Raw genomic sequence first — 27,560 nt, 5'->3', positions numbered from 1 at the left:
TCTTAAATATGCAGACGTCATTACTGAAACTTTGCAAAGTGTGTGTGGCCAAAAACAAAGAGTGTATAGGCTACATGATATTATAAGATACATTGTGCCATAAGGCGTTCTTCATGTAATCATGTTTAACGTCTATTACCAATAAACATGCAGACTGCTGGAACACACACACACAAAAAAAAACATTGTTTTAGGTCGAGGCTCAATTTGTGAAAACTTTCACAATCACATTTTATTGCGTGGCAGTGTTTCTCTTTGCCCTGCCCCCCGTTTTTTGTATAATGTCGTACAGTGCAGTTCCAGTGAATAATGGTTTGCGCTAGGTAAATGAGCCTATATAGGCCTCCACATGTATACTTTGTTTGACTATAAAGTTTTGGTTGTACCTTTCCTTGAGTACTTGGCTCAAATATTCTGATTTGCAAAAGTTTCACAGTAACCTATAGCTTTTGTCAGTTAACCCTTTCTTGATCCCTTAGCTTAATTTGCAGAATGATACCCCCCGCCCCCATACAGGTGCTTCTCACTCAATTAGAATTTCGAGGAAAATTTTATTTCAGAATTCAACTCAAATTGTGAAATTCATGTATTAAATAAATTCAGTGCACACAGACTGATGTAGTTTAAGTCTTTGGTTATTTTAATTGTGTAGATTTTGGCTCACATTTAACAAAAACCCACCAATTCACGATCTCAACAAATTAGAATTGGCCTATGGTGAAATGACAGTCAAGCTAATCAACTTAAAACACCTGAAAAGGTGCCCTGAGCCTTCAAAATGGTCTCTGACAATCATTGACACTCTTCACAAGGAGTGTAAGTCACAAAAATTAATTGCCAATAAGCTGGCTGTTCACAGAGTGCTGTATCCAACAATTTTAACATTATGTAGGCTAACATGATTTGAAGCTCGCGATCAGCACCCTCTACTGGTCAAACCACAACAGAATACAAGCGTGCTCTCAGTTACATAATTATCTAACGCAATTGATTTCATTCATTTTGATTACAGTCTGTGTGACAAAATAGTTTTGGGGACAACTGCTTACAATCGAACCCTAACCATAAAGACTACATTACCCAAGATGCCATGAGCGCGATGCTGGATGCATGCCGACGACACGCGACAAGCCACGCCCCCATATGACACGCTCTCCTTCTCCAGCATGGCGGCTTCAGGTGAGGATTTTTATAGATTTGTGCTTGGGCCGGTAGAGAAATTTTGCTACGACGTGTCATTTGTGTTGGGGGAATTTCATTAAGCGACAGATAAAGTGTCGATTACGCGGCGTGGGCTGATTGTAAAAACTCGATCTTGAGTTGTGAAGGGACGCTGCGTATAAACTGCACCACCAGCTGTGTGTATGTTTAGTTTATTCAACGTTACCTTCTATTCCGGCAACACGTAATATGAATGTGTACATGTCATAGCAGCATATTTTTACTCTGCTCTTTTCTCAGACAGACAATGAAGCACATGCAGCGAAGCCCTTGTCTGTATGCTTGCTGCTTTGTGCTTCCACATATTAATGCAATACTGCTTTGCTTTGTTTACAAGACAAGACCGAAATAAACAACTGGCTCGAGCGTGTGTACACGTGAATAGCTGTGTAAGGGCAGGCGCAGAGTTGAGGGAGGGGCTGCTGTGGGCTGCTGTAACTTCATTCCCGCGTTAATCTTCCAAAATATGGCCTTGTTTGAGCAGAGCTTAAATAACTAACATGTTTGGTGCAAAATTCATGTCCCTTGTATAATGGCAAACTTAATCACAATATTGCTTGAGCAACAATTATGTTAATGCTGCTGTCATTGAGCTCCTGTAGAGCTCAGATCTTCTGTGCTGTCCCGGGACAAACGCTCTGTACAGCTCAGATCTTCTGCGCTGTCCCGGGACAAACGCTCTGTACAGCTCAGATCTTCTGCGCTGTCCCGGGACAAACTCTCAGTAGAGCTCAGATCTTCTGCGCTGTCCTGGGACAAACGCTCAGTAGAGCTCAGATCGTCTGCGCTGTCCCGGGATAAACGCTCTGTACAGCTCAGATCTTCTGTGCTGTCCCGGGATAAACGCTCAGTAGAGCTCAGATCTTCTGCGCTGTCCCGGGACAAACACTCAGTAGAGCTCAGATCTTCTGTGCTGTCTCGGGAAAAATGCTCTGTAGAGCTCAGATCTTCTGCACTGTCCCGGGACAAACGCTCTGTAGAGCTCTGATCTTCTGCACTGTCCCGGGACAAACGCTCAGTAGAGCTCAGATCTTCTGCGCTGTCCCGGGACAAACGCTCTGTAGAGCTCTGATCTTCTGCACTGTCCCGGGACAAACGCTCAGTAGAGCTCAGATCGTCTGCGCTGTCCCGGGATAAACACTCAGTAGAGCTCAGATCTTCTGCGCTGTCCCGGGACAAACGCTCAGTAGAGCTCAGATCTTCTGTGCTGTCCCGGGAAAAATGCTCTGTAGAGCTCAGATCTTCTGGGCTGTCCCGGGACAAACGCTCTGTACAGCTCAGATCTTCTGCGCTGTCCCGGGAAAAACGCTCAGTAGAGCTCAGATCTTCTGCGCTGTCCCGGGATAAACGCTCAGTAGAGCTCAGATCTTCTGCGCTGTCCCGGGACAAACACTCTGTACAGCTCAGATCTTCTGTGCTTTCCCGGGACAAACACTCAGTAGAGCTCAGATCTTCTGTGCTGTCCCGGGACAAACGCTCAGTAGAGCTCAGATCTTCTTCGCTGTCCCGGGACAAACGCTCTGTACAGCTCAGATCTTCTGCGCTGTCCCGGGACAAACGCTCAGTAGAGCTCAGATCTTCTGTGCTTTCCCGGGACAAACGCTCAGTAGAGCTCAGATCTTCTGCGCTGTCCCGGGATAAACGCTCAGTAGAGCTCAGATCTTCTGCGCTGTCCCGGGACAAATGCTCTGTAGAGCTCAGATCTTCTGCGCTGTCCCGGGACAAACGCTCAGTAGAGCTCAGATCTTCTGCGCTGTCCCGGGACAAACGCTCAGTAGAGCTCAGATCTTCTGTGCTGTCCCGGGACAAACGCTCAGTAGAGCTCAGATCTTCTGCGCTGTCCTGGGACAAACGCTCTGTACAGCTCAGATCTTCTGTGCTTTCCCGGGACAAACACTCTGTAGAGCTCTGATCTTCTGCACTGTCCCGGGACAAACGCTCTTTAAAGCTCAGATCTTCTGCACTGTCCCGGGACAAACGCTCTGTAGGGCTCAGATCTTCTGCGCTGTCCCGGGAAAAACACTCTGTAGGGCTCAGATCTTCTGCGCTGTCCCGGGACAAATGCTTGGTACAGCTCAGATCTTCTGCACCGTCCTTGGACAGTCTAGTTGTCCTTGCCATTTTGGGATGAAGACTCTATGACATTACAGAATATCCCTAATGCCAAATTTAACTTGATCTGTTAACAAAAATGTATTACATTGTTTACTTAATTATGCAATTTATTGTTATTGTTGTTATTTATTTTTATATATATTTTTCTTTATTTACTTTTTAGTAGTAGTACTAGTAGTAGAAGTATTATAATGTTTATTCTCTTCAGATTTTTACTTTATTTATTTCTATTTACGTTTTTGCTTTTTATTATTATATATGTATATTCTCCTGTTTGTTTTGTCTTCATTCTTTTTTTATTAAACACTAAATTCTTATTTTTGTTTGTGACTGTTACCACGTTCTTGTATGGTAAACACTTGAGCAGATACTTGTGGAAGTTCTTTTTTGCATTGTGTAGTTTCACAACCTCAAGCACAAGGCTTGCATTCTCACATGAAACTCTTAACCTTCGACCATGTTACCGTACTGACGGCAAAATGCCATTTACTTTAAGACATTACGTTTTTCTGATAGTATTTTAAAATCGTACAGAACAAAGAACTCTCATATGCATTCATAGGTGAATGCAGCGGTCCTAGCAGAAAATAACAGCAACAACAACAAAATACCTTTATACACATCGTCAAGCTTTAAACCTCTTTTAGGATTCAATTTTGATTCACTTTTGAAATGCTAGTGTGTTTTGATTATGTGCAGATATAGGTGGTAGTAAACTCATCATTGCTTTGTTTTAGTTTTGCAGTGGGGTGTCGTAGTTCTACAGTAAACACAGACTCAGTTGCACAGAGCTGGAATGTCCTGACAGTGCAGTTTGTCATAAAGAGCTCAGAAGTGTGTTGTAGCTCACAAAAATGCCTCTCTCCACGTGTTAACCGCAGCAGTCCGCAACAGACGAGAGTCAATCTGGCCTGGAGATAAATATTCTTGTTTTCTAAATGCAGCAGTTTGTCTATGTGACTTATGTAGGGCTGGTTAGTCTACATTTAATAAATTACACTGAACATGCATTAAACACACCAACTTGAATAATTGTTGATCTTCTACTTTGTCATCCAATTGCAGTTGTAATGGCATATGGGCTATAAGCCACAACAGACTTTTATATTCACAATCTATTTGTTCTCATCAGTGACGCTAAGTCATGGTGAAACACTGGAGACCTTTCATGCTGTTTTTAATGTGTCATTTTTTTTTGACAGCTAAAAAGAATAAGAAAAAGGGTAAGACCCTTACCCTGACTGACTTCTTAGCGGAGGACAGCGGGGGAAATGCTCCGCCGAGTTATGCACCCACAAAGCCCACAAGCTGGGCCGACGAGACCGATGACCTGGAGGGAGATGGTAAGATTCAGATATGGGATAAAACCTCTACCACATTTGAAATTTTGATGCTTGGCTTTCAAAATATGCGTTTACAAAGTTTAAATAAGTTAGATCAAAGTTAAAATGTAAAAATTGCACAGATAATGTATAAAGCACATAAGATTTACTTCCCAAATGTATACAGAGGTATAAGGTATGCTTGGCTGTATATCAGCATGGCTGTGATTCGACTGCAAGTAATCACAGCATGCTGAACTACAGCCATATCCCATGGCTACAAGTGTGACATTGTGTTTATGCTACAGTTCGTAAATAAAAACAAAAAAACAAAAAAAAACAATGCAGTGTATTTAAATACACACTTTTGTGCAGAACTACTACTAATCTTGAACTATTCCTAATGCGTAACGAATTCAAATCTCAGTTTAACAGCTGAGCTCAAGCGTCCTTTACTCATTAAAAAGAATACGTTAGAAATAGTAACGAAGGATCATTGAGTTGCTACGTTATTGTATTACTGTATTAAAAACTCACTGTATTATGCAGAGTATTATAAAAGAGAAATGACCTGAGTGAGTGTGATAACATGCATCTGATACAGCATTCATTCTTCAGCACATTCCCATATATTAAAAAAATAGTTTGATTGTTCGCTAAGGAAGGTGATGTTTTTATCGTACTGTCCTTTCATCAGTTAAAGGATGATTTCCGATGACGGTGCTGCTCAGTGCATTTATTGGCTGTGTCTTACAAGCTATTGCTGATAATAAAAAGAACTTCCTTGTTTACAACTGTTTCAGTCTCTTTCAATATAAAATCTTTACTTCCGACTCGTAAAAACAGTCTCGTCGCCATCTAATGGCGGAACAATGTCACTAAAATCACCATTACAAATTTACATGCCATTTTCCAATGTTAAATTCTACTATAAAATACTACTATTATTTATATAAAGTATTATTTATAATCATATAAGTATTTGTTATAATAATATTTAATAAACAACGAACAACAGCCATCATCAAAGTTGCTAGGCAATTTAGTCAAAAGTACCAAGGCATGTTATGATATACAGCATTAAAGGTATTGGTATTGCAGTCCAAATTCAAAATACTGGAGAGGGTTTTTTCACCCGGCCCCTCCTCAGACTTGACGCACACGCAGGTTGTCAGATTGACGACACCAACCAGAACGATGATGATGATGTTAAGTACGAAATTAAGTATGCTGTGTCTTCCGCCAACTGGCAACCCGGGTGCTGAAATACAATTGGGTTAACTGTCAGTGGGCGGGTTAAAGCAAAACAAAAACAAAAACAGACATTCCGGCCTAGAACGCACATTTTCAAAGAAGAATAACTGACTTTAGCACTGTTTTTCAGATTAACAAGTATGTTAATTTAGCATGTTTCTTAAAGGGGGGGTGAAATGCTATTTCATGCATAATGAGTTTTTTACACTGTTAAAGAGTTGGATTCCCATGCTAAACATGGACAAAGTTTCAAAAATGAATTTTAGATGGAGCGGAACACTTAAGGACACTTCTGCCGGAAGAGTGCGCGCTCCCGTATAGCAGAGCACTGAGAGCACAGATATTCACTGATCAGAGCGAGAGCGCCGCTAAAAGTCACAAAATAAGTGTGTTTATGGTTGCCAGGGCAAGACAACCCTGCACAGATTACCAAAAAAAAAAAAACAGCTTTAAGGAAGCAGTGGATGGAGTTTATTTTTACAGAGCATCAACGGAGTTGTGCAAGTGTTTTTGTTTGTTCCCTGCATTTCGAAGATGCTTGATTTACAAACAATGCCCAGTTTGACGCCGGATTTGCACATCGTTTATTTCTTAAGGATAATGCAGTCCCAACGAAAAAGGGTCACGATCGTGTGTTGGAACCGCAGGCGGTGAGTAAAAGTGCTTCAAATATCTCTGTGTTGTTAACTTAGCTATCAGCGCGTAAGCACATCAAGTAAACAACATGCGATGTTGTCATCAAACTGCACTTTCCACATGTAACTTACAGCTTAAAAAAAAGGAAAAAAAAGACGACATAAAGTGGAACTTAGTCATTTTCCAAAACCGCTAAGCAAATATATAAAGTTTTTGTACATACCACATAGAGACGTTGTTGCTGATGCTGCTCTTGTTAAATTTCAGCCTCTGAATCTGATTCTAGATCATAAATATACGCTGAATCTGACTGTTAGCCATGGTTTGTTTTGTGTGGTATTTTCCTCACGATAATGTCACAGCTTCCAGCTCTCAACGCAAAAGCCTACTGGCGCTCGTGATTCTTTAGCTCCGCCCACACGTCATGCCTCCAGCCGGTCGTGTTTTTCCGGGAAAATTCGGTACAGTCTATCTTTCTCTTATAAATATAATAAAACTAAAGACTTTTTGGAGTTATGAAGGGTGCAGTACTACTCTATAGGTACTCAAGATTAACAGGATATTGAGTGAAAACGAGCATTTCACCCCCCCTTTAATTATCTGCAAACATATTATGGTATTTTTATGGTTTAGTAGAGTCAAAAACTTGCTTACAGTACCTTTAAAGTTACATAAAATATACCGTTATGAGACTTTGCCCTTAGTCAAAACTATTTGCTCTGGAACAGTTAATAGATTGAGACCAAAGATTTACCCAAAACAAATGGTGAAATGGTTCTGTTCTATTCGGAGTAGAAAATTGCATGCCTGGAAAAGGCACTCAGCCAATCAGATTTGAGTACCAGAAAAGAACCGTTGTATAAATAAATACAACAGCAAACTGATGGTCAGCCGACTGACATCAGGCCATCGTTGAGCATCTGTCGGTTTAGTTTTGCATTGTGTTCTGTATTGTTGGCACCAGTCGGACCCTCTCTCTGATTGGCTGTTCAATTTAGTGAACATGTCAGCGCACAAGAATAAAAGCAAAAATGATTAAAGTAAGCAAAGAAGTCAAGACGATACAGACAGAAGGCTGTTCTAGTTTTACATCATCTTACGTGTGCGTTCCAGTACACAAGTTTATAAAGAAAGTGATCATCATATTCAGAATGGTAAGCAAGTGCTGCTTTGTTACAGGATATATATATATATATATATATATATATATATATATATATATATATATATATATATATATGCAGCCCTAGTTTTGGTTCCCCTTTTTGAATGACGAATAAAAGACTATTGATAGGTGCTAATAGAGGCACTTGTCAAGTGCAGCTTCTTAGCCTCGACACATGCGACGTGAGGCAACAACACAGTCAGCTTCAACCTCTGTCATTGGGGTGAAATAGGTTAAAAAGTTTAAGTATAAAGGTCTTAGTTACTTAGAAATTTTTTTTTTTGTATATCTTAAATTTAGTGGAGATGCACGCTTATTATGAAAGACGAAGCAAAAAAAGAATAGGCAAAAATAAGGAAGGAACAGTTCAGACGAAATATGTTATTGCAACGCTTATGTTCCATATCTTCTGACTTTATTTCTTCCGTGAACAACAAAATGAGATGTTTTGCACAATGTTAATGCTGCTCTTTTCCATTCAACAAAAGCATTAAGTGACTACTGGCTGTGAAGCTCAAATAAAAGTCGTGGGTAAGTCGTGGCCTAGTGGTTAGAGAGTTGGACTCCCAATCGAAGGGTTGTGAGGAAGGGTTGTGAGTTCTAGTCTCGGGCCGGATGGAATTGTGGTAGTGCATGAACAGCTCTCTCTCCACCTTCAATACCACGACTTAGGTGTCCTTGAGCAAGGCATCGAACCCCCAACTGCTTAAATGACTGCCCACTGCTTCGGGTGTGTGCTCACAGTGTGTGTGTGCTCACAGTGTGTGTGTGTGTGTGTGTGTGTGTGTGTGTGTGTGTGTATACATACACTGCTCTGTGTGTGTGCATTTCGGCTGGGTTAAATGCAGAGCTCAAATTCTGAGTATGGGTCACCATACTTGGCTGAATGTCACTTCACACTTCATAAAGCACCATTAAAAAGTGGACCTTTCGACTTATTCCAGTTGTTAGTAATGATAATGTTAATATTTAATAAGATCCCCCTCCACTGGAGCTCTCAAATTTCATTTCCATTTCTACTCATTCAATTCAAGAAACAGCAGTGTTTCCAAGGCAAAACTAGCAGTACACCTTAATATTTCACATTTTGTTGGATTACTTGAATGTTAGTCTGTTCTCAGACGTAGCTATCATATGAGTTTAGAAGACTTGTAATGTAATGCTGGAGTTATTTGAATTATTTTTATGATGCTTTTTATGGAGCTTGACCGCCTTGACCGTCACTGTATTTGTATTGTTTGGGCCCTTATCAAGCTTCTCTTCTTTTATAGTTACTACATCCTGGCACACTGAAGATGATGTGTATCGTGCGCCGCCCATCGATCGGTCCATTCTCCCAACGGCTCCACGTGCCGCCCGTGAGCCCAACGTGGACCGCTCCCGTCTGCCCCGCAGTCCCCCTTACACCGCCTTCCTGGGGAACCTCCCCTACGACGTCACTGAAGAATCCATCAAAAACTTCTTCCGTGGACTCAGTGTGAGTTTCCTCTGTTCCTGTGAGTCTGCAGAAGGAACGTTCCTGTGAAATCTCACATGCATTGTACTTTGGTAACATGGATCCTGCCAAGCAGCATCGTCAAGGGTTTTCAGACTTTCTCACAACACCTTGTGGTAAATAGTGCATGTAGAAATATTTTTTCAAGATGTTTTCAGAGCACAGTTGAGTTTCTTCAGTGTGTGTTTCTATATTAGTTATTAGTTAAACTTCTTTAATTCTTAATTTTGGTGGTGATGAGTTTCACATGCCATTCTTTTGTTCATACAGATCAGTGCTGTTCGCCTCCCGAGGGAGCCCAGTAACCCAGAACGGCTGAAAGGCTTCGGCTATGCAGAGTTTGATGACATAGAGTCTCTGTTGCGTGCACTCAGTCTCAATGAAGAGGTGAGATCCAATGGTCAGTGAAAATGTACCTTCTTGTTGTCTGTATGTTTCTCAATAACATACACAGACCTGTGTGCTTCTGAATTATAGACCTAACTGTTGGTAGTTTCATTTTTGCCACATGGTGGAGCAAGTTATCTATTACATTGTCCAAAATGAAGAAACAAGCTCTGTCAATAACCCTTCCTCTTATTCTCTTTCTAGAACCTTGGGAACCGTAGGATCCGTGTGGACATTGCTGACCAATCCAATGAGAAAGGTGTGTTTCTGAGAAACCAGTCTGTTTATATGCAGCACAATGCAGTTGTGAATTATTATTGGAGGGAAAAAAATGTACTACCATATTCGCACTAATGTTTGTTTTTTTCCTGATCAGAAAGAGACGAGCGCTCCTCATCCGGGCGGGATCGTAACCGCAGTGAGCGGGACTTTGGCCCGGACAAGACTGATTCTGACTGGCGGGCAAGGCCTAAATCTGACTCTGATGACGGTCCACGCAGGGACGAAGCCTTTGGAGAGCGTAAGCAGTTATTTCATCTGACAAGTATATGTTGGAGAAAGAGTATAGGAGGAAACTACTTTGAAGATATAGTTAGAGAAAAAACCGTCTTGTCTTGTTAAAGTAGTTGAGCTACAGTAAAGCTTTGGAAAAGTAGTAAGCCACATGACAAGCTACTAAACGTATGTTGTGTGAATTGTGTGCTCCACTTCTTAGGATCCCGAGATCGTTATGAATCAGACCGTTACCGTGATGGCCAGCGCTGGGACAGTGACCGCTATGATGGAGGAAGAGACAGATACCGGGAACGTTATGATGACAGAGAGCGCAAAGACTACGACAGAGGTATATAACGCCGTCACAAATTACAAATCTGACAAATCACTTGGACTTGCGGCAATGTGTTTTAGTGACAGAGAAATGTGGCTGCATTAAATCTGTCATGTTGAAAGTGTTTGTGTCCTTTTTGTCCCCTAGTGTCAGTTCCGAATTCAGCCAGCAGTCATGAGGATGGATAGTGAACTCTTTATTTTCAGATATAAACTACTGTTCACATGTTTGGGGTCAGTAAGGCTTTTTTATGGTTTTTAATAAATCTCATGCTCACTAAGACTTCATTTGTTTGACCAAATATGCAATAAAACAGTCATATTCTGAAATATCATGACATCTTAAAATTAACAGATTCTCTTAAAATGTAATTTATTCTTCTGATGCAAAGCTTATTACAGTCTTCACTGTATTATCTTTCGAAAATAATTCAAAAATCCTGAATTGCTCATGAAACATTTTCTATTATTAGCTATTTTGAAGACCGTTGTGCTGCCTAATATTTGTGTGGAAACTGTGATACACTGTGATAAAAAGAAAGAAAACAAAATCCGGCTGACCTCAAATTTCTGAACAATGTTTTGAAAAAATATTGTGTAAAATTAGCATTTTTGCGGCCATTTGTCAGCGCACTGTTATTATTATAATTATTATTGATTAATGATTATGTTGTTTACCTCTCTTAACCTTATTTCAGGCTATGATTCTCGCGGTGGGGGTCGTCGACCTTTTGGAAGTGGTTTTCGGCGCGATTATGACGACCGACGGGACGACGGTCGGGGCAGCGGGGAGCGCTATGGAGACCGCTACGGTGATCGTGAAGAGAGATCCGAGAGACGGGATGAGCGTGAGGACAGAGGTGGGACGGTGCATTTACATTAATCTGGGTCCCTTCTGGTACCAGACCTTGAATCAGATCATCTAAATCATTCCTACTGCATCTGTGTTTAGGTCCCGTTCAGAGGCCCAGGCTGAACCTGAAGCCCCGCAGTGTTCCCAAAGAGGAAGACCAGAGCAGCGGCCCTTCAGCCTCGTCGGGACGAGCTGCGTCCATCTTCGGAGGAGCCAAACCGGTGGACACGGCTGCTAAAGAGAGAGAGGTGGAGGAGAGGCTCAAGAAAGAGCAAGAGAGACTGCAGAGGCAGCTGGAGGAGGACAAGAGCAGAGGGACTGAGCGAAAGCCCAGAGAGAGGTACAGCATATAGATGGACACATTTTAGTTATGTAACTCAGTGTTATTTTCTCATGACAATGAATTTTTGTGACATTAAATATATTAAAATGAATGTGTTTTTGACTCAGGATACATAATTCATTTGCATATTAATCTGATTTTGTGAATGGATAATTCATAATTAAATCATCCACCAAACAAAATGGGATGATATCAAGACCCTGAAATGTATTAACAAACCAAAATTCTTTACTTGCTTTCTCTTTTTCTAAACAGTATTATCACTCGCCTTTTCTAATACACTCAGGCATCCCAGCTGGCGTAGTGAGGACCAAGCAACCGAGCGCTCACGAACAGGAAGTGAGTCATCACAAACAGGAAACACATCGAGCAGGGGTACGTTTTCACTGACTGGTCTGATGCGAACAAGAAATGAAGTGACACATGTAAATAAAAATCTACCATCATACTAACTGTCACTATATGCAATGATTTATTCAGAAGAAACTTTCAGAGACCAATCCTTCTCTCTCAACAGCGCCGAGGCGTCGGGAGAGTGAGCGCTCAGTAGAAAATGAGGTTTTCAGCAGCCATGATGAGGATTCATCCTCGCTTGGGAACCAGACTGCTACTTCCAAGCAGGAGGGGCTGCCGCTGAAAGTTGTCCCAGCGCCGCCACCCAAGGAGAACGTTTGGGCGAAGAGGAGTGCCATGAGTGCAGGATCCAGCGAGAGTGATAGTAAACCTGTCGTCTCTCCCAGCAGTAGCGCACCACCCAAAAGGTTTCTATCTGGATTGATATGCTATATGTAGATAGCTTTTATTCAAAGACTGTTAGAATTATTTCAGTATATTATATAATATTTAAAATCTATAGGTTTTTAATTCTTTGTGTTTCACTTAGTTTTAAAAGAATAAATTAAAAATAGTTACACTTCATGTTACGGTGTCCTTATTACAGTGTAATTATATGTTTAAGAACTGAGTAATATTACTTATTAACTACATGTACTAACTGTGTGGTTAGCGTTAGGATGAGGGTTTGGTTTAGGGTTAGTTGCATGTAATTATGCAATTTAATAATTTATTGTTATTATTACTATAGGGAGTACAAGTAACGTGTAACAAAGACACCATGAAAACATTAACATTATGAAATAGTATTACAATTGAAAATTTAAGTATACTTCAAAATTTAATTTATTCATTTGATGTCAAAGCTGAATTTTCAGCATTATTACTCCAATCCTCAGTGTCACATGATCCTGCAGAAATCAGTCGTATAATGTGTGTATATATATATATATATATATATATATATATATATATATATATATATACACACACATTATATATATATATATATATATATATATATATATATATATATATATATATATATATATGTTTGCCCAATGTAAATGGTCCTTTGCCAAATGTCAGAGGTGTGAACAATGTTTGCAGGGGTCGGAGTGTTCATTAGCAGGTGTGTTATTGTTGCGGGGACGAGGCGGGAGATTTTTTCCGCGCTAGACATGTATATTTGTCTTCTGACCGCACCTCTCCCCAATCGCGGTGACAGTATTGTAGTGGAGACTTTGTCTAATGCCACTGGGTATGTTAGACGAGGTCGAAGTATTCATAGGACAGTTAGGAGACAAGGTGGAGAGTAGCAATGACACTGACAGTAGTCCGAGCTGTGCACACTCGGCGCGTGCGCGAGGCAAATCTGGCCGCGCTGCTCATAGCAGAAGCAGAGGCGATGTGACACGGGGCATAGATTTTGAACTAAAAAGGTCTTGTCTACTTGTGTTTGTGTGTCATATGAATAATATATATATGCCCCATACATTGAATCAGAGTGCCTGCTGCATGTAGTAAACTGAAAATCCCAACCGCTACATGCATTCGGTTTGTTTCTACCATTTATTAGTAATGATTTACACAGTTTGTTTACTACTTACTGTTGTGAAATGGAAAATCAATAATCGCTAATCGAGAATCGTTAATAATCGAAAATCGACTGTAATCGAATCGGGACTTCAATAATCGTAATCAAATCGAATCGGGAAATCAGACAGATTAACCACCCCTAAAAAGCAATAGGGATAACCACGCCCTGGAGAGGATTGTGAAACAAAACCCATTCAGAAATGTGGGGGAGATTCACAAAGCGTGGACTGCAGCTGGAGTCAGTGCTTCAAGAACCACTACACACAGATGTGTGCAAGACATGGGTTTCAGCTTCGCATTCCTTGTGTCAAGCCACTCTTGAACAACAGACAGCGTCAGAAGCATCTCGCTCCAAAAATGACTGGACTGCTGCTGAGTGGTCCAAAGTTATGTTCTCTGATGAAAGTAAATTTTGCATTTCCTTTGGAGATCAGGGTCCCAGAGTCTGGAGGAAGAGATGAGAGGCACATAATACACATTGCTTGAGGTCCAGTTTAAAGTTTCCACAGTCAGTGATGGTTTGCGGTGGCATGTAATCTGCTGGTGTTGGTCCACTGTGTTTTCTGAGGTCCAAGGTCAACATAGCCTTATACCAAAGTATAAGAGCACTTCATGCTTCCTGCTGCTGACCAACTTTATGGAGATGCAGATTTCATTTTCCAAAAGGACTCGGCACCTGCACACAGTGCAAAAGCTACCAGTACCTGGTATTAAGGACCTTGGTATCCCTGTTCTTAATTGGCCAGCAAACTCGCCTGACCATAGAAAATCTATGGGGTATTGTGAAGAGGAAGATGCGATATGCCAGACCCAACAATGCAGAAGAGATGAAGGCCACTATCAGAGCAGCCTGGGCTCTCATAACACCTGAGCAGTGCCACAGACTGATGGACTCCATGCCAATGCCGCATTGCTGCAGTAATTCAGGCAAAATGAGCCCCAACTAAGTATTGAGTGCTGTACATGCTCATGTTTTTCAGTTGGCCAAGATTTCTAAAAAATACTTTCTTTATATTGGTCTTATAAGTTATATTCTAATTTTCTGAGATACTGAATTTGGGATTTTCTTTAGTTTTCAGTTTTAAACATCAAAATTAAAAGAAATAAACATTTGAAATATATCAGTCTGTGTAATGAATGAATATAATACACAAGTTTCACTTTTTGAATGGAATTAGTGAAATAAACTTTTTGATGATATTCTATAATTATATGATCAGCACCTTTGTATATATATATATAGACAGAGAGAGCACTCTTTATAATTATTAGTAAAATGTCTAAAATTAGTTTTTTTTTTATTATTATTATTATTTTTTTTAATATATGTACTTTATTTTTCAGTGCAACAAGCTCATTTGATGCTTCTCAAAGAAATAAAGGTAAGCTCATAAGTGTCCTGGTCCACTGAGACATGAAATAATGGTGGGAGGTGTAAAAGAAGTCAATGCATGCACTCTATTTTCACACACAAGTCACAATTGGAAGCTCTTAAAATATCGTAGTGGATTAAAAACAGGGGTCTATATTTCTTTTCCAGTTGTTGGGAAAGAGAAAATGTCCACTAGCGTCCCTTCCTAAAAACAGCCTCTTCCAAATGTTCAGTTAAGAAGCAGTGAAGTGCTCTCACACCTTCAGCCTAATGCAACTCTTTGATTAGTAGAGTTGTCCTCGGCTGAACACTGGGCTCTCCTTACAGATGAAAACAAAGCAGATGGGGTGCGCCGGGACCGGGGCCCCTCTCGGGGGCGTGGTGGGGCCTCGGGCTCGGGAACAGGCAGGGGACGTGGAGAAGCAGCGAGCCGAGACCGAAGGAAGGAGACAGGAGACAGGTTAGCTGCTCTCTGGCACCCCTACTGCTCAAAACTGTAGAGATATTTCTTCCTTCTGGAAAGAGATATTTAGTGTATTTACTAGATTCTCATTAGGTTCTTGTTAGTATTTTTGAATTATGAGGGTGGTGGTTGGACAAATGTGTTTCTTTTCTAGTTTGGCCCATAGAGCATTGTCTTCATTCACATCTTTTCAGTCTCAACAGCAAAAAAAAAAAAAAAAAATTACTCATTTATTTTTTTAAATGAGTTGAATTATAATGCAATAACTCAATCATAAAATCAATCACTTGTGGTGAGAAAGAGTCACTTGAGAAATCCACCAGCACACAAACTATAGGTTGACAAACTATAGGTGCTGATTAATCAGCAAAGCCATACATCGGTCGACCTCTAGTGCTTTTGTCCTGCTTCTGAAAGGCTCAAACTTAACATCCAAATCATGTAATGTGACTGCTGTAAAATGCAGTCTTACTGTGAAGTCGTGCTTGATATTAAAAAGTTAAGCACATTAAGATTTCACACTGTTTTCTAGGTGACTTTGTGTGCGCACTCTGAGACGGATAGTAAGCATATATTGACCAACATAATTACATAACCATAATCAAGCAACTCTATGTTGATTGAAATATTGCAAATTGGATTTTTTCCTCCTGGGATCGACATCTCTGCTCCTGTTTTTCTGAATGAGTATAGATGTCTTGTTAGACTCTGTCTCATTGTGTTGTGCGTTACTTGTAGAAAGAACGTGAGAAGGGAACGAGATCTCAGACCAGCATCAGAGCCAAAGAAATTTGAGGAGCCTCCCAGTCCTGTGAGTGACAGAGCTAACACTCGCTCTGGGTGTGATCCCATGATCCCCGCTCCCTTTACTTTTACTGCTGGCTTTCTTTGCTCACCAATCCATCCTTGAATGAAAGTTTTCTCTAGTGGCTTTTTTAGATGCTTCATTCACTGTAATGGAAATCACAATGTTACTCACAGACTAATTGTGGGCCTCTTTTTTAGGAAGATATGTGACTTGAAAAATGTGAATATTTAATTGAGTCTAGACACACAGTCTTGATCCCAACATTGGATCATAGCTGTAGTATAGAAAGGAAAAGATGGTACGTTGGGAATATTCATGCAAACCCGTAAATGCAGGAATTTCCTGTGGTCTGTTGCATCATTTGCAGCAGCTTCGGATTAAAGAAAAATACTTGCGTAACTGAGATCCACTCAGGTCTGTTTTCACATTGGAGTCCTTCTGGATTTTCACCGTGACAGAACTTTTAAAACAAACACATAGAGTCCGAACTCATTTGGAAGTGGTTCTCATGGTAAGCGAAATGAACCAAATAAATGGACCAGGTGGAACAGACCTTAAAATAAACCAGCTGATAAAGGGCCAGTATTTGAAATAAGTGATGAACAGTGTCTTCTTCAGGACATTTAGACTGTCTCACCTCCCGTTAGTCCTGGATTTATCCAGTATAACATGGAATAGCAAATTAGAGGTAAATAATTTGTTTAGCCCCATATAGCTCAGAGGTACTGTTTACACCTGGCATTAAGATTTGGCCGACTGGATTGCAAAGTAGACGACATAAATACCTTTCCATATACACTTGCAAACAGGGCTATAGATATTCAGCTATCCACAGAGCAGACCTAATATTTTATTTCTTTTACACTGCAGTTTCTATCCAATATATTATTTTTTAAAAGGTGTGTTTTAGGGCCTTTCTGAGTCCATCCTCCAGAAAGTTTTATAATTGTTTTTCAAGGTAACATATGAGAAAAAATTGCAGAACCTCATTGTAATTGTGCTATTCACCTTTAAATCAACATAAAATAAGAGACATTAATATTGTAATCATAGATTTTCATGCCTACTTACTAATCTGATTTTTAATTTCTTTTTATTTACTTGGAAAAATAAGGTGGATAGTGGCACCTGGTTGGGAAGTTGCTAATCGCAAGCTTTTTTTTTCTCTCTTCTTCTCATGTGTTGTCTCAGACTTTTATATTTTAAAAATATATATTATATAGGCTATTTTATTTATTATTATTTTTGGACCCACTTATATTAAGTGTCTTTAACTACTGTTTACATGCATTTAAATCAGTTATTTGATACAATGCATTTATTGTGTGCATAGCCTATATGATTTTACATTGAACTGATATTTAAAAATACATCTCTATTTAATTTCTGTGGTTGCATGTTTAATTACACTGTTGACCCTACCCCTACACCTTAACCCACCATTAAACCTAACCATAACACCAAATCTGTCCCTAACCTTAACCATATCCCACCTCAGTAGCAGCAGAAGACATTTACAGTACAAAATAATAAGCACATTGTACCAAACAATTCATTTTTATTGATGTGTTAGATGTTTTTTTCCGCAAAAGAAATAGTCTCTGAAAGGACACTAGAACACTTTTAAAAAATTAATTTGAAACTCTCAGTATCTCACATTGTCATAGCAGTCAAAACAACAGTTAAATGAAAAGCACCTGAGACTGTAAAGTACATATTAACCTTAAATACCAGTAATGGTTTGGTTATGTCTCACTACCCCCTTTTTGTTTTAACAGAAATTCAGCTCAGCCAGTAAATACGCAGCCTTGCTGATGGACGGGGAGCAGAGAGATGAAGAGCAGGGCGGAGACTAAGAGGAGCATGGACTGCACAGACGACGGTCTAAATTGAATTACAGATTAAACCTACGGCTTTTGTTTCATGCAGCACTGAAGGACCCAGATGAGCCCTTTGAGAGCAAAACCCCATTTTTAGAGCAACCCCTTCCCCCACCCTTCAAGACTGAACTGAAAGCCTAGTGGGAAAATACTGGACTCGTTTTAAAGTATTAAAAAAAACGAGAGTGTGGAAGGATGAATGCTTATGTCTAAAACATTTGTGGGGGGTTACAGTACACGTGAAAGGGATCCTGCTCTTGCATACATCAAGTTGAGTGCATTTCTCGTTAGCTTGATTGCACATTGAGTGACGGGAAAGTGTAGGATTTGGAAAAAATAAATGCCACAAGATGAATGATTTTCCCGAACTTAAGGCCTTCCTGAGCTTTGTGAAAGAACATTTACAGCAGTTGCTTTTCCGAGATCTCTGGTCAAGTAAAGGGGCCTGTGACCTGCATTGTTCACCCATCGGTTATAAATCTCACAGCCTTGGTTTTATGTCTTAAACTGGCAGTGCCTGACAGGTCTGGTGATTTGTATTCAGAGTTAACAGCCTCTGAATAACGGCCAGCAGGTTAGTTTCGGATTTATATTTCCCTGTCTGCTGTAAGCAGGAGTCCGATTTTTCTCACTTATCCTTTTGAGGACTTTTTAAAGCCACTTCTTTGGATTGATGTGCAATAGGAATTGACATATTCCTCGGATTCTACAAAAGAGACTGCTGCAGCTTTGGGTTGAGACTATCTAAAGGTAGTGACATGAATTGCTTATTGATTTAAACTGTACCATCCAAAAACATTAAAAGACTACATTGAGTCAGTTATGCTTCGGAGGACATTGTGAATTAAATTGCATCCCAGAATATTGTGTTTTTATCAGTTTTATTATTTGTTAAAGTTATAGATAAAATGAGGATATATATAAATAGAGGTGCTGGTCATATAATTAGAATATCATCACAAAGTTGATTTATTTCACTAACTCCATTCAAAAAGTGAAACTTGTATATTATATTCATTCATTATTCATTCATCATTCATTTTGATGATATTCTAATTATGTGAATATTTAATAAAAAAAAATCTTTTAATTAAATTTTTTTTAAAGATTTTAGCAAATGGCTGCAATATAACAAAGAGTGAAAAATTTAAGGGTGTCTGAATACTTTCCATACCCACTGAGTGTGTATGCACACACACACACACACACACACACACACACACACACACACACACATATATATATATATATAATTTAGTTTAGTTGTTATTAAGATTATAGATATTTTAAAAATATATAATATTTTGTCTACATTTAAAATAAAATGGATATTAATAGATACTTGCTAAACATTATAATTAACAGTGTTACTTATGCATTTTTTTATAGATTAGTTTAAAGTGTGTTTTATACACTACTATTTGTAGTCAGAGTTTTTTTTAGTTTGTTTGTTTGTTTGTTTTTTGGAAGAAGTCTAGGGTCCAAAAATGTAGCTGTGGGTTAAATATTTGTGATAAATATTAGTGCCATAATTGAATGTCAAAGCCTTTTTTTGAAGAATATTCCACATGTATCGTCCGGACTTCAAAGTTAAGTGTATTTCTATTCATCTGGCTCTTGGGGAGTATTATTTTGGACCCTAATGCCAGCTCCCCCCCTGAAGCTGTATGTCTCCTGGACCATTGGTATACTTTGAGGTCAAAGGTCACTAGTCGTTCTGTCTGCCTTTGGTCTGCCACTATGTTCAAAAGATCCAGATCCTTGATACTGCAAGGCATAACGTCTGCAACAACACCAGCACTTAGAGTTTGTGTGTATGTCCTGGATACATGCTTGGAGGGCTGGAGTTTCAGCTGTTCTCATTTCCCATGAAAATTCCAGTGGAACAAAGCTTCATACCCCCCATATTATGAGGATGTTATTAAAGAGGGAATGCTTTAAAAAATAAAAATAAAAACTTAGTTCAAAATAGGTTGGGAGGTTGGTGCAGGTTTACACTGGCTACTTAAAGTAAAATTACTAACTAAATTAAGTTAAAACAGGAAGCATGTTTTGCTGAAAGAATGTTTTTGGACAGATTGCTTCTCGGAACCATTTGACGTCACGCATCAAACAATGATAAATATCACTCTGCTCATGCTGTGCATCCCTTTAACACCCCCTTCATCCTGTGACCTTCTGCTGGACGGAGGCCAGAGAATGTGCCCTTCACCCCACCCTTTCAGGCCTCATTAACTGAGCCCAGGCCCAAAGGGTCGTCTCTGTTTCTATTACAGCAACCCTGACAGGAAGCAGACAGGGCTGTGGGACGCAGACCAGAGAACAGGAACCTAATGTCCTCAGAACATCTGCGTATGTGGTGTGTCTCTTTGACATATCATTCTATTCTGATCTGTGAAGTTTCTCATGTGCTTAATGTCTGTCTGGTTCTCTTCCAGTAGCTGTGTTTATTGGGCCAGATGGAGCATGAAATTAAAATACATATTTCTGTTTTTATTGTGATGATTCTTCTGTGGTTTCTGCTGCCCACAGTTGGGTTTGTACATATGGTCATACTTCCTGGTTCTAGTAAGAACTCTAGCTGCTGCATTTTGGACTAGCTGTAGTTGTTTTGGACTAAGCGTGCAGAAGAACTACCCAATAAAGCATTACAATAATCTTACCTTGAGGTCATAAATGCATGGATTAACATTTCTGCATTTGACATTGAGAGCATAGGTAGCGATTCAGATATAGTTTAGAGATGGTAAAATACAGTTTTACAAATGCAAGAAACATGACTTTCGAAGGAAAGATTGCTGTGAAATCTTTTGAAGTCTGATTGCTCTTGTACTATGACAAACCCTGAGGTAATCAGGTGAAATTGGTCTCCATACATATGGAAACCATTTTAGTGGCAACAGCACATAGCCTATTACAGAAAGCAAGTAGTCACAGACACTTCTGTAGCCCAGATAAATCTTTAAAATATATTGTTCTTGGCAGAGCTATTTCAAACTGAAGATGAACAAACAATTGGTGAAATAACATAAAATACGATTTACTTCTGTTGCATTTAAGACAGTTTTATTGTTGTGTGGTCAAATGCCGGACGAGTTTTGCTTTATTTGGCAATGGTGTGTGGTGTAACATTTCTTAGAACTTGGCAAGATTTCCCAGTCTCTCCTGTTTATGAAAAAGTGACTAAATTATGGCCCTTGGGATCTCGCACCCACCCTGGTTTCGACACAATTGGTTTCATTCTCAGTCAGCATGCTCAAGAGTGTCGGGGTCTAAAAATAAAGAACCAACCCAAGCCCTGGAAGATTGCAGGACAGTATGTGAAAACTGACCACTTGTTTAGGAGGAGACTGTGAAATACGCTGTGGTAAACTTGGAAATTTTCTTGTAAACTAAGAGGGTGTTGAGGTCATGGCTTTGTATAAACAATAGGTGCTCTTTTCAGTCTCTCACACCCTCTGTAGGTGGGATGTGTTGTGAGATCACCCAGGTCTAGTGGATCAGTTCAAGCATTGAAGCAAATGCTGAGGGTAAAAGAACCATTGTAAGCAGCTTGGCGTTTTACTTTATAAGAGTTCTAAGGATAGACAACTGTCCTGCAAAATTGCACTCCAGTTCAAATTAAACACACCTGAACCAGCAAATCAGCAAAGTCTTCAGCTAGAAACCCTCCTTAAAAGTTTATTGGAGCAGGTCTGAGTTAAACTGCAGGACACTGGTCCTCTAGTTGCAGGTTCGGACACCCTTGGCTTAATGCAGGGGTGTCTATACTCTGTCCTGGAGGGCCACTGTCCTCCAGAGTTTAGCTCCAGTTTGTCTCAACAAACCTTACTGGAAGTTTCTAATACGCTCTTAAATAGTTGGTTCAGGTGTGTTTAATTTTGGTTAGATCTAAACTCTGCAGGACATTAGCCTTTCAGGACTGAGTTTGGATACCCCTGGGTTAGTGAGACAACCATTTTCGACACATTTGAGACAAAAAGAAAGTTTTCCTCCCTGTGCAGCAGTGTAAGACTGTGGCCAGATGCGGGTGCACCAGAGTTTAATAGTCATGACCACAGACATTGGTATAAACTGGAAGAAAGTGAAAGGAGCTGCCATAAACAATCTTAAAAGAATAATAAACTGGCATGTTGACTTCTGACAGGTAAAAGTCTTGATGTCCAGATATTCAGAAAAATGAGTGCAGCAAGATTTTGTACTGACATTCCATCTACTTTCGTTTGTGCTACGGTAATCTTCACTATTTCTGTTGATTGTATGGTTAGTTCAAATCCCTAACTCTTAAGTCCTAAGTCTTCAACCCTGCTCCTGGAGACCAACTGTCCTGCCAATATTTTTTCCATCCTGCTTCAGCACACCTGCTCATCCTAAAGTGGTTCTGTAGACCTTGATTGGCAATTTCAGATGTGTTTAGTTAGGGTTGTAGCTAAACAGTCGGTCCTCAGGAGCAGTGTTGAATACTATGCTCCAAGTAGTAGACTTCAGGACATTGTCCCCACACTATTTGTGCCTGGGCATGAATACTTCAAAATTGTACAGCTATTATTATTAAGGAGAAAACTGTACTATTACTTTTCTAAGTGAAGTTCTATGATTTTCAAATGAAATAAAATGAATAAAAGTCCTATAAACCAATATATCTAGAAACCATTGGCTGGTTGAATAAACTGATTAGAATAGTCTTAAAAGACAGACAACTTTTTTTTTTTCTGCAAGTCTGGTCATAACTTTTAAAGTCAGTTACATAAAGGTGTAATAGGTCTAATTTGAACTGAAAAGTAAGATTGATAACCACTTTGTTAACTGCTAGTTAGTCAAACTGGTTTTTAATACAGTCTTAACATGGTGACTGTTTATTCAATGGGCTCTATTAACTTGCAATGCCCTAAAACAGGCTTGTCCAATCCTATTTCTGGAGGACCAATGCCCTGCAGATATTTGGCTCCAAAACACCTGTTTTCTAGAAATCTTGAATCTTGATTTGCTGGATTAGGTTTGATATGTCTCTGAGGGTTGGAGCTAATCTCTCCATGAGCAGGATTGAGCGTCCTTGCACTAGAGCAGTGGTTCTCAACAACATTCCTGGAGTCCCCCAATACTACACATTTTGATTCAGGCTTATGAGAATCCAAGTTCTGATGTGTCAAAGTGACTTGCAAAATGTGCAGTGTTGGTGGTTAACCACTGCTCTAGAACACCTAGAATTGTCTGAAACATCCTAGCAACTACATAGAAATGCTTCAGAAACTATTTTCAATACTATAGGTATCGTAGCAGTGAGTTTTGCGCAGACAAGGACCAGCTGTATTTTTTGGGGGGAAATATGTATTTGTTACATAGATTGAATGTTGTGAGTACTTTAACAGCATGACTGTGGGCTTTGTTGTTTGGTTTAAGCATTTCAGTTATTTTGTTTTCCTCTAAAATTGCTTGAAGTATCTTTGCTTAGTGGCCAATCCAAGACCATTTGTTTAAAAACGCTGTTTCGAATGTTCACTTAGATTCTCATCTTCCCCGTCTGTCTGTGTGTTTATCTTTCCTTTTTTGGACTGTGCAATCTTTGTTTTCTTGTTCTATTTTTAGTATTCTCTTCAGCTTTTCTCATGCGACTAAATTTCCCTTCTTCCTTTCCATTTTTTTTTTTGCAGCAAGCAGAACTTAAAAAAACAAGGTTCAAAAGTCCAGACAGACATCTGCAGACTCCTCTGTAAATCCTTTCGTTTTCAGTCAGCTCATAATTAATCTGGTCAGTGTGTTGTCTCTCTGTCCTCTGTTTCCCTGCTTGAAAAACCTCCCCTCACCATTACTGTCGGCAGCTGACTGTTTTCTAGATGATAGCTTTTTGGAGCAATTTCCTGCTGCAATCATTTCAGGTGTGTTAGATGCATCTCACTGAGAACTGCATGGTAGGCTCATCAACTTCATGAAGTGCCAAAATCTGTGTATCAGACAAACACATTTCATTAGGATCAGTCCATAGATCATTCCATTCTCTGTTTGCGTAAGGTGACATATTACTCTTAAAACTGCCTGGGTTTGCTTTTTTTAAATCTATGTTTAGTTTTCCTTGCACTTAGTTTTATGGAAAAAGTGCTTGCACAGCCATATATTTGTCTGAGCTTATCTTGATTAAATGAGACTGTCTGAATTTAAAGGTGAAATGTGCGAAATGTGCCATTGTAAACTCTTGCAATTGTTTTTTTGAGTAGGCCCATATAATGTAGCAACATTGGGGATTTTGATCAGACCAGGACTGCCTGTTTGGATGAATTTGGAAAGTGTTTGGAAACCTGTTTTGAGATAGATATTGACCACTTCATCAAAGTAAAAATTCCATTGATCCCAAGATTCCAAAATTCCATTGACTTTAACTGTATGGACCAAACAATCATCAGAATATTTTCTTTTGTGTTCTGCAGAACTATTAAAATCATATAGGTTTGGAACGACATGAGGTAATAGATGATACTTTTCAAGTTTTGTTTTTTTTTTTTCTTTAAGATTGCCTCTTTCACTCAGGTTAAAATTGAATTTGGATCAAGTCCTAACAGATTACTAGGCTGCATGTATGTTACGCTACTGATCTGTTAATATTGGTTTCTAGAAATTTTTAATTGATGATGTTTTCAGGCAGGTCTCATGGGTACTTGTAAACTCTGAGTCACAAAAACATGGAGGATAGGCAGAAAAGTGTTTTAAAGAAGGGGATATTTTCTGTGTACCTGAGAAAGTTGTTAAAGGGACATTGGCATTCAGAGAGTTGGCCTATGTGTGGATTCAGGGAAAGAGAGAGAACAGGAAAAGAGGAGGGAGGGAAGCTAGAGGGGCCAAAGAGGCATGAGTGGAATTTGCCTTTAAAGGGGTACGATTTAATAGTCCCATAGGCCACCATGTCACCCCCTCCCCCACCCCTCCTCCCCAGCTGAATCTCTTATCGTCCTTCAAGAAAAAGAAAAAAAGGTCCTCTGGAAAACTGAAAACACGCAGCTTAAAAGAGTCTTGAGAGGCATAGAAAGAAAGTTTGACTCTGGGAGGCCTTGTCAGGGTAAATCGACTCCAGAGGGCCGATTCTGTTCACACAGGTTCTCAGCTGCACAGCCTATGCCCAGCCGCTACACATCAATGCTGCCAACTCACATACCAACTCAGCCCAAAGCCCTGCAGAGCTGCGGTTTGCCTGCAATGGTTGTTGTGGTCTGATATGCCATTTAATTTCCTGGTGGATAATCGTGGTTACAGCTGGCCTGCTACACGAGAATACTGGGAAAATATGCGAGGAAAAATGAGTAAATGGATAAGTGAAGGCAAGAGAAATTAAGCATGATCTTAACATGAGAAGCCCCTTTGAGGATGGAAGATCTTTTGGAGTTGCATGTTCCTCACTGAGGCTTCTGGAGACTTTATTTAACTCAATTTCAAAGCTTCATACTTTGATCCTGATTCTAACAAGAGGTCACATTTAGATGATGTGGTGAAAACTGGTGTTTTGCTAAGTGATCACGTGGGTGTCCTGGGTGGATGATAGGGTGTTGCTAAGTGATCTCTTGTGTGTCCTGGGTGGATGATGAAAGGGTGTTGCTAAGTGATCTCTTGTGTGTCCTGGGTGGATGATAGGGTGTTGCTAAGTGATCTCTTGTGTGTCCTGGGTGGATGATAGGGTGTTGCTAAGTGATCACGTGGGTGTCCTGGGTGGATGATAGGGTGTTGCTAAGTGATCTCTTGTGTGTCCTGGGTGGATGATGGGTGTTGCTCAGTGATCACGTGGGTGTCCTGGGTGGATGATAGGGTGTTGCTAAGTGATCACGTGGGTGTCCTGGGTGGATGATGGGTGTTGCTAAGTGATCACGTGGGTGTCCTGGGTGGATGATAGGGTGTTGCTAAGTGATCACGTGGGTGTCCTGGGTGGATGATAGGGTGTTGCTAAGTGATCTCTTGTGTGTCCTGGGTGGATGATAGGGTGTTGCTAAGTGATCTCTTGTGTGTCCTGGGTGGATGATGGGTGTTGCTCAGTGATCACGTGGGTGTCCTGGGTGGATGATAGGGTGTTGCTAAGTGATCTCTTGTGTGTCCTGGGTGGATGATAGGGTGTTGCTAAGTGATCTCTTGTGTGTCCTGGGTGGATGATAGGGTGTTGCTAAGTGATCACGTGGGTGTCCTGGGTGGATGATAGGGTGTTGCTAAGTGATCACGTGGGTGTCCTGGGTGGATGATAGGGTGTTGCTAAGTGATCTCTTGTGTGTCCTGGGTGGATGATAGGGTGTTGCTAAGTGATCTCTTGTGTGTCCTGGGTGGATGATAGGGTGTTGCTCAGTGATCACGTGGGTGTCCTGGGTGGATGATAGGGTGTTGCTAAGTGATCTCTTGTGTGTCCTGGGTGGATGAAAGGGTGTTGCTAAGTGATCTCTTGTGTGTCCTGGGTGGATGATAGGGTGTTGCTAAGTGATCACGTGGGTGTCCTGGGTGGATGATAGGGTGTTGCTAAGTGATCTCTTGTGTGTCCTGGGTGGATGAAAGGGTGTTGCTAAGTGATCTCTTGTGTGTCCTGGGTGGATGATAGGGTGTTGCTCAGTGATCACGTGGGTGTCCTGGGTGGATGATAGGGTGTTGCTAAGTGATCACGTGGGTGTCCTGGGTGGATGATGGGTGTTGCTAAGTGATCACGTGGGTGTCCTGGGTGGATGAAAGGGTGTTGCTAAGTGATCTCTTGTGTGTCCTGGGTGGATGATAGGGTGTTGCTAAGTGATCACGTGGGTGTCCTGGGTGGATGATGGGTGTTGCTAAGTGATCACGTGGGTGTCCTGGGTGGATGATAGGGTGTTGCTAAGTGATCACGTGGGTGTCCTGGGTGGATGATGGGTGTTGCTAAGTGATCACGTGGGTGTCCTGGGTGGATGATAGGGTGTTGCTAAGTGATCTCTTGTGTGTCCTGGGTGGATGATAGGGTGTTGCTAAGTGATCACGTGGGTGTCCTGGGTGGATGATGGGTTTTGCTCAGTGATCACGTGGGTGTCCTGGGTGGATGATAGGGTGTTGCTAAGTGATCTCTTGTGTGTCCTGGGTGGATGATAGGGTGTTGCTAAGTGATCTCTTGTGTGTCCTGGGTAGATGATAGGGTGTTGCTAAGTGATCACGTGGGTGTCCTGGGTGGATGATGGGTTTTGCTAAGTGATCACGTGGGTGTCCTGGGTGGATGATGATAGGGTGTTGCTAAGTGATCACGTGGGTGTCCTGGGTGGATGATAGGGTGGTTGCTAAGTGACCTCTTGTGTGTCCTGGGTGGATGATGATAGGGTGTTGCTAAGTGATCACGTGGGTGTCCTGGGTGGATGATAGGGTGGTTGCTAAGTGATCTCTTGTGTGTCCTGGGTGGATGATGATAGGGTGTTGCTAAGTGTGTACCTGGGTGTTCTGGGTGGATGATAGGGTGTTGCTAAGTGATCTCTTGTGTGTCCTGGGTGGATGATAGGGTGTTGCTAAGTGATC

General features: G+C 40.6%; 1 protein-coding gene across 4 annotated transcripts; it reads left to right on the top strand.

Annotated features, from left to right (window-relative positions):
- Positions 1–1,033: 1,033 nt before the first annotated feature.
- Positions 1,034–18,897, top strand: LOC127945047 (eukaryotic translation initiation factor 4B). 4 transcript variants are annotated; one of them, XM_052541562.1, is made up of 15 exons: positions 1,034–1,179; positions 4,539–4,679; positions 8,985–9,190; positions 9,479–9,595; positions 9,800–9,854; positions 9,972–10,115; positions 10,311–10,439; positions 11,122–11,283; positions 11,376–11,616; positions 11,906–11,994; positions 12,137–12,380; positions 14,896–14,933; positions 15,251–15,383; positions 16,125–16,197; positions 17,973–18,897. In XM_052541562.1, the coding sequence occupies exons 1-15, from the start codon at positions 1,107–1,109 to the stop codon at positions 18,048–18,050; spliced, it is 1,923 nt and encodes a 640-aa protein (XP_052397522.1). In that variant the 5' UTR covers positions 1,034–1,106; the 3' UTR covers positions 18,051–18,897. The 4 variants fall into 4 exon arrangements, with proteins under 4 accessions (XP_052397522.1, XP_052397524.1, XP_052397523.1 ...); XM_052541564.1 differs by lacking the exons at positions 16,125–16,197; positions 17,973–18,897 and adding an exon at positions 15,092–15,155 and having other exon boundaries at positions 15,251–15,370; XM_052541563.1 differs by lacking the exon at positions 16,125–16,197 and having other exon boundaries at positions 1,035–1,179.
- The last annotated feature ends 8,663 nt before the right edge of the window (positions 18,898–27,560 follow it).

Source organism: Carassius gibelio, chromosome A23 (assembly GCF_023724105.1).
Source record: "Carassius gibelio isolate Cgi1373 ecotype wild population from Czech Republic chromosome A23, carGib1.2-hapl.c, whole genome shotgun sequence".
In the NCBI taxonomy this organism is placed as follows: Eukaryota; Metazoa; Chordata; class Actinopteri; order Cypriniformes; family Cyprinidae; genus Carassius; species Carassius gibelio.
The sequence above is the reverse complement of the archived record's forward strand: the minus strand, read 5'-3'. Positions and strand labels throughout refer to the sequence as shown.